We start from the raw sequence: 11,056 nt of genomic DNA, 5'->3' as shown, positions 1-11,056 counted from the left end.
TGCTAGGGACATATATACATACAGGTGGTAGCACAGCAAGCTACACCGTGACTGTAACTCCCCTTGTAGTGGATGACAGAGGGTGTAGGCAGCCATCAAGATGGGACCTCACAACTGATCCCAGCGTACACTGTGGATACAGTGCTGCAATGGTTTGCAGGGAAGTAGTTAAGAAATCATCGGTGAAGGAAGATAATTTTATTTTACAATTACATACAAGAAAAGATGTGAGAACTTAGAACCGGAAGGACGGAGCCTCCTCGCTGCTGGAGAGAAAAAAAAAAAAAAAAGCAACCCCACCTTCCCGTGGGAAAAACCAACTAAAGAGAACCACCGAATCTCACGGCTAGCCAGCCCGTTCCTGCCCGGAGGTGGTTAAGTGCCGTTCTTGGCAGGAACCTTGTGTTTTGTTTTTTTTTAATCTGGAAGAAATGCGCTAATTCTCATTTTCAGGCAGGTAAGAGACTGTGATCATTGTCCCATCTGGTTTATTATCCAATAACCCCCATGTGTTCAGCTTGGCAATGTAAGGAGCCAGTCTGCTCCGGAGAGGGACTGGGCGAGATCAGCGGGGGTACACTGATTTCGAGGCTTTATTTTCATTTCTTTTTAGGAGCTATTTCGAGGGGTGTTCCAATATCCTTCCCCCGCAGCTTGAGACCTGAAAGACAAGAATCAGAGAGCAGAACTTTTAATAATGCAAACACCTCCCAGGTATCAGACAGTTAATACAGCTGAGGAGTTCATGGTGGGGGAGCTTGTACCCCAGATGTGGTGCAGGCTCTGGGGCCAGATTCAAATAAAGGCAAATATAACAATGTTGGAGCCGGTTCCTGCGCATTCACGACACTTACCTATGGCTCGCTCAATCTTCCCCATGACTTGGTTGCTTGGAATCGCTTTTCCACTTTCGTAGTCGGCGATCACCTGCGGTTTTTCATTGATTCTCTGTACATGAAAAGAGACCAGAAGATATAAGGGGCGATTGACGATTAATAACACGGATGCCCCCTTTAATGGGGTATTCACACAATAAACTTATGGCAAACTCACCGGCTATCCCCTTTCTCTCCTGCCAGTAAATAGCAAAATCTGCTATGTATGTATGCATAAGAAGGGCAAATCGATTTGCAGGACTATGGTCTAGCGGCTGCCAGAAAGGAGTCCTGCAAGCCACTTACTACAAGCTGGTAGCCTCTACTTTTTAGTACCCACCTGCCAGGGATGCCCACAGGTAGGAGGCGGTTTGCAGAGTTCACATTTGACAACCACAAAATACTGACTGACAACTGCTGGACCAGGGACTCTCTACATGCACGGGTTATATAGCGAGCACCAGCCGCCACCACCATAGTAGCGGGCAGAGCAAATGCCGGAACCCACAGCAGAGATCAGAGCAAGCGCTGGCCGCCGCCGCCACCACTGCAGAGATCAGACCAAGCGCTGGCCACCACCGAGATCAGAGTGGGTGCCGTTCGCCACAACCATCACAGCAAAGATCAGAGCGAGCACTGACCCCCGCCACAGAGATCAGAGTGAGCATTGGCCACCACCACCACAGCAGAGATCAGAGAGAGCACCGGCAGCCACCGCCATCACAGAGATCAGAGCAAGCGCTGGCCGTCACCACCATCGAAGAGATCAGACCAAGCGCTGGCCACCACCGAGATCAGAGTGGGTGCCATTCGCCACAACCACCACAGCAAAGATCAGAGCCAGCACTGACCCCCACCACAGATATCAGAGTGAGTACTGGCCGCCGCCGCCACCACCACAGCAGAGATCAGAGCAAGCACCGGCAGCCACCGCCATCACAGAGATCAGAGCAAGCGCTGGCAGCCGCCACCACAGAAGGGATCAGACCAAGCGCTGGCCACCACCGAGATCAGAGTGAGTGCCGTTCGCCACAACCACCACAGCAAAGATCAGAGCCAGCACTGACCCCCACCACAGATATCAGAGTGAGTACTGGCCGCCGCCGCCGCCACCACCACAGCAGAGATCAGAGCGAGCACCGGCAGCCACCGCCATCACAGAGATCAGAGCAAGCGCTGGCAGCCGCCACCACAGAAGGGATCAGACCAAGCGCTGGCCACCACCGAGATCAGAGTGAGTGCCGTTCGCCACAACCACCACAGCAAAGATTAGAGCAAGCACTGACCCCCACCAAAGAGATCAGCGCGAGCGCTGGCCCCCACCGCAGGAGAGATCAGAGCGAGCACTGGCTGCCGCCGCCGCCACCACCACCGCAGAGATCAGAGCTCGCGCCGGCCACCATCTTTAACTTCAAGTGGGATGGGGACTGTGGCCGGGCTTCATAGGAGATTGCCATTTCTATATATTCCATAATACATCAAAAAGATAACTTTTAACAGAAATATGTTAAAATTGATGGCAACTGCAATCTCTAATATACTAAAATTATCAATACAAAAAACATATAATAGAAGAAACCAAGATAATAACAACCATAAGGTAGCATAAGAATCCTAGTCTGACAACTTAGTCTTGGCAGAAGCAGCCTATGTCATCAAATAGCCGCCTCGTGCAGCACAAGGAACAATATACACATACTGTACATATATATATATATATATATATATATATATATATATATATATATATATATATATATATATATATATATATATATATATATATATATATATATATATATATATTTATTTCCCAAAGCCCATTGCAGGGCTGGTCGACATTCTTTGAGATCGCAGGGCCCACAGCATCACCCCACTACTGCGGCCGCCAAACTCCTGTGACCACGCTCCACCGCAGTCACCCCCCCACCCTCCTTCCGTTTCATTAACCGGTTCAGGACGGCCCACTGTAGATAAAAGTCGGTCCTGCCTGGGCTCTGTGCAGCGCCGACGTTTAAAAACGGTGGGTGGTCCCGCAGCGCTTAGGACCCCCAGGGCCCTGCAAGCGCTGCGGTTCCGGTGCAGAGCGATAGCTCTGACAGGGGACATCATCGGGACCTGATTGGATCAGGTCCCAATGATGTTAACCCTTTGCTATCTTCTATATGCCGCGATCTATAGTGATCGCGGCATATAGAAGATAGTGAGAGGAGAGGGGGTCGTCAACTTACCTCTCCGATGGCCCCCTGATGTCTTCCAGGGCCTGCCGTTGTTATGGCAGCCGGAGGTCACATGACCACATCCGGATCTGCCATATATGGTGTCCTGCTAGGCTCAGCCTGCAGCTGAACTCTAGCAGGAGACAGACAGTGTAAAACGGTCAGCAAAGATCTCATCCAATGCAATACATGTCTATTGCATTGCATGAGAACAGTGATTAGAAAAATAAAAATGAATGTCCTATACAGGGACTAAGTAAAAATGTAAAAAAATAGTCAAAAAAATGTTTTCAAACTGTTAAAAAAACCCCCACAAAATAAATAAAAATAAATAAATAAAATATTAAATCAATAAATCCGTATATTTATGCAAAAACAAAAAAAGTACACATTTGGTATCGCCGCGTCCGAAACAACCCGATCTATAAAACTGTCACACTAATTAACTCCTTCTGTGCACACCGTAATAAAAATAAATAAAAAAAGGAGCAAAAAACTATGCTTTTTCATATCGCCAAACAAAAAGTGGAAAAAAATGCAATCAAAAAGTAAATTGGAAATAAAAATGGTACCGCTGAAAACGTCATCTAGTTCCGCAAAAAAAAAAGCCGCCATACAGCTCCATCAGCCGAAAAATAAAAAAGTTATAGCTCTCAGAATAAAGCGATGCAAAAAAAATATTTTTTCTATAAAATTGTTTTATTGTGTAAAAGCGCCAAAACATAAAAAAAATATACAGTAAGTGTAGTATCGCTGTAAACGTACTGACCCGAAGAATAACGCTGCCTGATCACTTTTACCACACGCAGAACGGCATAAAAAAACCCCTCAAAAAACAATTCCTGAATTGTTGTTTTTTGTTAATTTTACCTCCCAAAAAAGGTCACGTACCCAAAAATGGTACCAATAAAAACGTCAACTCGTCCCGCAAAAAACAAGCCGTCACATGACTCGGTCGGCTGAAATATGGAAAAATTATAGCTCTCAAAATATGGCGATGCAAAAACTAGATCTTGCAAAAAAAAGCGTCTCTTAGTGTGTGACAGCTGTCAATCATAAAAACCCAATATAAATCTGGTATCTCTGTAATCGCATCGACCCAAAGAATAAAGTAATTTCATCACTTCGCACGAGGAACGGCGTAAAAAATAAATAAAACCAATTCTTCACCTGTTACTGATTTGTTTATTATGTCTCCCAAAGATCACAGTAAGGCTCTGCTCACATTTATCCTGCGCTCTGCGCTGAGCACTTACACCAGAGTTTCCGTGTAAATCTCTGAAATACGTGAATCAGACCGAACCCATGACGGAAGATTCCCTGTAATGAGGCAGATATAGGCCATTGTGGATGCCATCTGGCCTGTGATCCCATGGTGTCAGTTTTTTTAAGGCGAGCATAAAAGTGCAGTTGGCCACAGTTTTGTGCATTTCTGAAAAAAAAAGGACACCGCTAAACAGAGGCCAGACGGAGTCCAGAGTAACTCTGCTGCCTCATTACAGTGAATGGATCCTGCAGGGGTTTCATCTGAATTACATCACTTGGAAATTTAGATGGAAACCCCGATGTAAGTGCTCAGCCTCGAGCGCCGGATAAATGTTACGTAAAATATTCCCAATAAAAGCTTCAACTCTGTCCTCAAAAAAAGCTAGTCCCCACTCAGGTCCGTCATCTGTTAAAAATATAAGGGACTTCCAAGTTACTGGTAGCAGAAAGGCTCTGGAAAAGCGAAATGGCCCTTGCCCCCCAAAAGAAATTCAGAAAATTTTGTGCTCCCAAATCCAAATGCCTATTCTACAATAATTTGTTCTCCAATTGTCAAATAGCGCTCCGTCCCCCCCAGATCTCACCGTATGGCTGAGCGGTACGATACAGCCACATATGGGGTATTGACACTTTTAGAAGAAATTGTGTGACACATTTTGGCACCATTTTTACCCATTGCCCTGTGTGAAAATGTAAAATCTGAGGGTAAAACATTATTTTTTTGTGGTAAAAATATAATTATGTTTTTTTTCACTGCCCAATGGTATAAATTTAAAAATTAAAAAATACTCACTACTTCCCTAGATGACATGGTGTCTGCAACCTATCCCAGCCAACATAGCGCTCCTTTCTCTTCCGAACCCTGCCGTACACCAAAGCAGTGGTTTTCCCCCACATATGGGGTATCGACGTACTCAGGAGAAATTGCACAAGAAATTTCATGGTGCAATTTATCCTGTTACCCTTATGATAATGCAAAATTAGGGGATGAAAAACATTTTTTGTGGGAAAAATGTGAAAATTTTATTTTTACTGCTCAATATTATAAACTTCTGTGAAGCACCTGGGGGTACAAGGTGCTCACCACACATCTAGATAAGTTCCCTAAGGGGTCTAGTTTCCAAAATGGTGTCACTTGCGGGGGGTTTCCACTGTTTAGGCACATCAGGAGCTCTCCAAATGCAACATGGCGTCCGCTAATTATTCAAGCAAATTTTACATTCAAAAAGTCAAATGGTGCTCCTTCCCTTCCGAACCCTGCAGTGTACCCAAATAGTGGTTTGCCTCCACATATGGGGTATCGGCGTGTTCAGGAGAAACTGCACAACAAATTTCATGGTGCAATTTATCCTATTACCCTTATGATAATGCAAAATGAAGGGATGAAAAACGTTTTTGTGGGAACAATGTGAAAATTTTATTTTTACAGCTCAATATTATAAACTTCTATGAAGCACCTGGGGGTGCAAGGTGCTCACCACACATCTAGATAAGATCCCTAAGGGGTCTACTTTCCAAAATGGTGTCACTTGCGGGTGGTTTCCACTGTTTAGGCACATCAGGAGCTCTCCAAACGCAACATGGCGTCCGCTAATTATTCAAACAAATTTTATATTCAAAAAGTCTAATGGCGCTCCCTCCCTTCCGAGCCCTGCCGTGCACCCAAACAGTGGTTTTCCCCCCACATATGGGGAATCAGCGTGCTCATTAGAAATTGCACTACAAATTGTGTATTCCATTTTTTCCTGTTACCCTTGTGAAAATAAAAAAAATTGGGTCTAAAGTAACATTTTTGTGAAAAAAAGTTAAATGTTCATTGTTTTCTTCCACATTCCAAAAATTCCCGTGAAGCACCTGAAGGGTTAATAAACTTCTTGAATGTGGTTTTGAGCACCTTGAGGGGTGCAGTTTTTAGAATGGTGTCACTATTGGGTATTTTCTGTCATAAAGGCCCCTCAAAGTCACTTCAAATAAGATGTAGTCCTTAAAAAAATGTTTTTGTAAATTTTGTTGGAAAAATGAGAAATCGCTGGTCAACTTTTAACCCTTATAGCTTCCTAACAAAAAAAAATTTGGGTTCCAAAATTGTGCTGATGTAAAGTAGACATGTGGGAAATGTTATTTATTAACTATTTTGTGTGACATATCTCTCTGATTTAAGGACATGAAAATTCAAAGTTTGAAAATTGCAAAATTTTCGCCAAATTTCCGATTTTTTCACAAATAAACGCAAGTGATATCGAAGAAATGTTACCACTATCATGAAGTACAATATGTCACGAAAAAACAGTCTCAGAATCAGGGGGATCCGTTGAAGCATTCCAGAGTAATTACCTCATAAAGTGACAGTGGTCAGAAATGTAAAAATTGGCCCGGTCACGAAGGCAAAAACAGGCTCTGGTGCGAAGTGGTTAATCATCTTGTAGCAATGGTCTTCTACATCTTCTGTGTATCACAGTACAGGCTATAGAATAAGCTGCCAGTGATCAGTGAGCGTAATCTGAAAGCTCAGGGTTGTGACCCTCATCTCTCTACTCCTAAATGATCTACTAAGCCATTTTACGATCAATACAAAATACAACCTGCCCCTTAAGATCCCAAGTCCTTACCGTGGCCAGGTCCTTCTGTGTTAGGCCCTTGGTCTGGCGGCCCTGCTGGATGACCTTGCCCACTTCCAGAGTCACTCTGTCATGGTGCAGCTCTTCCGTCTCTCGGTCCAGCTTGGCTGTGTTCTTGGTTATGACGTGCTGCTTGTTCTGTCCTGCAGACCCTGGGGACGCAGTGATAATGTCAGATATGTCCAGAAAAGAAACTGCGGCCCTACAACATCACAGCGGGGGAAGACGTGGAGCACCTCACTGACTTCCCTCATGCTCATCCTATGGATCCGGCTGCAGATAACATAGATCCAAACTAATACATCTATTAGAAACGTCTATACAGGCCACAGCCCGACCGTCTACTGAGACCATGCTGGCTGTAGCTAAGAGTATATAGCAGAGGGGTGTACTAACTTTGGTAATGGGGTGAAACTTTTGGCATACAATGGGCAAACATCCCCACCCCCGATGCAACTTACATTTCTTGGAAGTCTCCAGCGCATCACCTCGTCTCTGAGCTGCAATAACGGCCTGTAAGACACAAACACAAAGAGCCATCAATACAATAAGAAACTCATATTATTAGTACCAAGGCGTCACACGCTGGCAACACTCAGAGCAGAACTCACACTTCTGTGTATGGAGGAGCACAACACTGGCAATGACTAGAAAGCTGCCCTGACAAATTAGAGGGGTTGGCCTTCAATCACAAAGAATAAATCTTCAAGAAAGAATCACTGTGTACATACACTAATGATCCTAAGTTACATCCTGTATTATACTCCAGAGCTGTACTCCCTATTCTGCTGGTGCAGTCACTGTGTACATGCATTACTTATCCTATATTATACCCCAGAGCTGCGCTCACTATTCTGCTAGTGCAGTCACGGTGTTTCATTTGACTCCACCAGCAGAATGTTGAGTGCAGCTCTGGAGTATAATTCAGGATGTAATTCAGTGACTGTCTCTGTAGAGTAATGAATGATACACAGAGCTGGTCAGCATGAGTAAACAGCAGCAGAGAAGTGCAGCAGTTGGTCCAGCATTTACCTATGGGGATTGTAGTATGACCTGGCGCCATCTAGAGGCTGTAGATAGTGCAGAGTACGGCCCTGTAGAAGGCCCACAGGACACACACCCAGGTGTACAAATCACACACGTGACAGCAGACAGGATTGTTTGCACTTTGTCACAGGAGCGACTTCTGTATTTGTTATTGCACAGCAATAGAAACGGCAACAAAGTGACGAAACCTCAGAATTCCCCAGCAGTGACTACACTAGAGGCTCATACACACCCGAGCCCTGTGACTATCTGACCCTAAGCTTCTGCTTACAGAGAAGTCAAACAGACCAAGCAGAGCTGCAGTGTACAGCATGGAGGATAAAGCAGGAGCCCAATTATAGCTGAGGTCCCACAAGACAATAAACAGCAGTAACTGACACCCACAGCCCCTGCTCGAATCTACACCCCCTCCTGGCCACTGCCTGTTTGGGGAAGTCCAGGGCTTGTGCCACATCTGATAAACCTGAGGCCGACTTCCTTATTTATTCTGCCTCATGCGGAGTAGTCAGGAGGCAGCGGAGTTCTGTGGCTCCACAACTGCTGCAAAACTACAACTCCCAGCATGCCCTGACTCACAGGTAAGGAATGTGGAGCATCAGGTACACACAGATCTTCAATCCGAGCCAGAAGACCCCACAAGAACAAATCTCATCTCTTATAGGGGCAACCCCATCCCTGTCAGATCTCACAGAAGCGGGTCCCATCCTGCGGTGCTCACTCTGCCCCATCCCTGAAAGTCAGATCTCAGAGAGGTGGATCCCATCCTGCGGTGCTCACTCAGCCTCCTCCCTGACAGTCAGATCTCACAGAGACGGGTCCCATCCTGTGGTTCTCGCTCAGCCCCATCCCTGACAGTCAGATCTCACAGAGGCGGGTCCCATCCTGCAGTGCTCGCTCAGCCCCATCCCTGACAGTCAGATCTCACAGAAGTGGATCCCATCCTGCGGTGCTCGCTCAACCTCATCCCTGACAGTCAGATCTCACAGAAGCGGGTCCCATCCTGCGGTGCTCACTCTGCCCCATCCCCGAAAGTCAGATCTCACAGAGGCAGGTCCCCCATCCTGCGGTGCTCGCTCAGCCCCATCCCTGACAGTCAGATCTCACAGAGGCGGGTCCCATCCTGCGGTGCTCGCTCAGCCCCATCCCTGACAGTCAGATCTCACAGAGGCGGGTCCCATCCTGCAGTGCTCGCTCAGCCCCATCCCTGACAGTCAGATCTCACAGAGGCGGGTCCCATCCTGCGGTTCTCGCTCAGCCCCATCCCTGACAGTCAGATCTCACAGAGGCGGGTCCCATCCTGCAGTGCTCGCTCAGCCCCATCCCTGACAGTCAGATCTCACAGAGGCGGGTCCCATCCTGCGGTGCTTACTCTGCCCCATCCCTGACAGTCAGATCTCACAGAGGCGGGTCCCATCCTGCAGTGCTCGCTCAGCCCCATCCCTGACAGTCAGATCTCACAGAGGCGGGTCCCATCCTGCGGTGCTCGCTCAGCCCCATCCCTGACAGTCAGATCTCACAGAGGCGGGTCCCATCCTGCGGTGCTTACTCTGCCCCATCCCTGACAGTCAGATCTCACAGAGGCGGGTCCCATCCTGCGGTGCTCGCTCAGCCCCATCCCTGACAGTCAGATCCCACAGAGGCAGGTCCCCCATCCTGCGGTGCTCGCTCAGCCCCATCCCTGACAGTCAGATCCCACAGAGGCAGGTCCCCCATCCTGCGGTGCTCGCTCAGCCCCATCCCTGACAGTCAGATCTCACAGAGGCGGGTCCCATTCTGCGGTGCTCGCTCAGCCCCATCCCTGACAGTCAGATCTCACAGAGGCGGGTCCCATCCTGCAGTGCTCGCTCAGCCCCATCCCTGACAGTCAGATCTCACAGAGGCGGGTCCCATCCTGCAGTGCTCGCTCAGCCCCATCCGACAGTCAGATCTCACAGAGGCGGGTCCCATCCTGCGGTGCTCGCTCAGCCCCATCCCTGACAGTCAGATCTCACAGAGACGGGTCCCATCCATATGAAAATAAAAAAGTTTCGGATCTCGGCACCCCTTTATTTCCGTGGACGGAGCCGTGTGAAGGTAAATGGCAGAGCTGGCAGCGACATCCCCGGCTGCTGGGACCCATCTAAACGCTGCTGTCAAAAGACTGACGGTGACATCTACACGGCTCATGGTCAGTGGTCGGCGCTGTGTACGCAGCCCCACTTAGGGCTGATGGATGGACCTTGTGGCAGATCCCCCGGATCACGCTGGCTCCTCTTACTATGACTGGAGACAGCAGTGAGACGGATCGGGTGGACTGCTTCTAGTCACTGACAGCCAGCAGAGGTATATTAAACATTGCAAAAAAAACCTAAGAATGCTGCATTTATCCGGCACATTAGTTGGGCAGAAGCCGCACGTACAGGCCGCACAGTGTGAGCTGGGCAGCGGCGACACGTGACGTCCGCTGCTGGGAGTCGTAGTCCTCACCATACCTGTTTAGACTTGGCCTGCGCCGCCGTCGGGCCCTTCTTCCGCAGCACGGTCACGGTGTCCCAGTCGCTCTCCGCCATGTCTCGTCTTTACCTCAGCAGACGTTTCACACTAACAAACAAACCCCTAACACTGTCCGACGGGCGACAAACCTGCAAACCCCGCCTCCTCTGCCATCTGGTTTGTCACAACAGCCATCAATCAGTGTAGAACCAAGCGCTGATTGGGGGAATGCCTCCAGGCTCTCCGCATTGGCTAATTCCTGGGGAAAGATCTGGAAGGCTGATGCTTAGGACTAACGAAGACGCTCATTGGCTGTAACGGTAGAACGCTCTGTGGTGATTGGCTGGTTGTTCTCTGCTGCTGATTGGATTAAAAGTAATGACCAGCTGAATTCTGATTGGTTAGGAGCGCTGCCACACTCTAACTCTACTGGCTGATGTAAGAAGCTTGTAAACATTAACCCTTACCAGCAGGGCTTGCTGCTGATGTTCCAGGGGCTGACACATGTGGCTGGAAGTTTCGCTTTTTTTGTTTTGACCGTTGTTGGTAGCCGTAACCG

The 11,056-nt window shown here is 47.8% G+C and overlaps 1 protein-coding gene across 1 annotated transcript; it reads right to left on the bottom strand.

The window, feature by feature from the left end:
* Nucleotides 1-178: 178 nt before the first annotated feature.
* Nucleotides 179-10,682, bottom strand: EDF1 (endothelial differentiation related factor 1). The gene is made up of 5 exons (XM_073640631.1): nt 10,497-10,682; nt 7,440-7,491; nt 6,970-7,130; nt 855-948; nt 179-661 (listed from the first exon to the last, which is right to left on the bottom strand). Exons 1-5 carry the CDS (start codon nt 10,572-10,574, stop codon nt 600-602), a joined length of 447 nt encoding a protein of 148 aa, XP_073496732.1. The 5' UTR covers nt 10,575-10,682; the 3' UTR covers nt 179-599.
* Between the last annotated feature and the right edge of the window lie 374 nt (nt 10,683-11,056).

This window comes from Phyllobates terribilis, unplaced genomic scaffold (genome assembly GCF_046119375.1).
Source record: "Phyllobates terribilis strain yellow unplaced genomic scaffold, ASM4611937v1 Scaffold_7__3_contigs__length_470593459, whole genome shotgun sequence".
NCBI classification, from domain to species: domain Eukaryota; kingdom Metazoa; phylum Chordata; class Amphibia; order Anura; family Dendrobatidae; genus Phyllobates; species Phyllobates terribilis.
This window is presented reverse-complemented; position numbering and strand designations above follow the sequence as displayed.

What these genes read in the sequence shown, in the direction of transcription:
- EDF1 (XM_073640631.1), bottom strand. Translation starts at nt 10,574, where the DNA reads ATGGCGGAGAGCGACTGGGACACCGTGACCGTGCTGCGGAAGAAGGGC. An exon ending in GCTGGAGACTTCCAAGAAAT is followed by an intron (nt 7,131 to 7,439) that starts GTAAGTTGCATC and finishes CTGCGTCCCCAG; the next exon opens with GGTCTGCAGGACAGAACAAG. An exon ending in GAAGATTGAGCGAGCCATAG is followed by an intron (nt 662 to 854) that starts GTAAGTGTCGTG and finishes CTTGTCTTTCAG; the next exon opens with GTCTCAAGCTGCGGGGGAAG.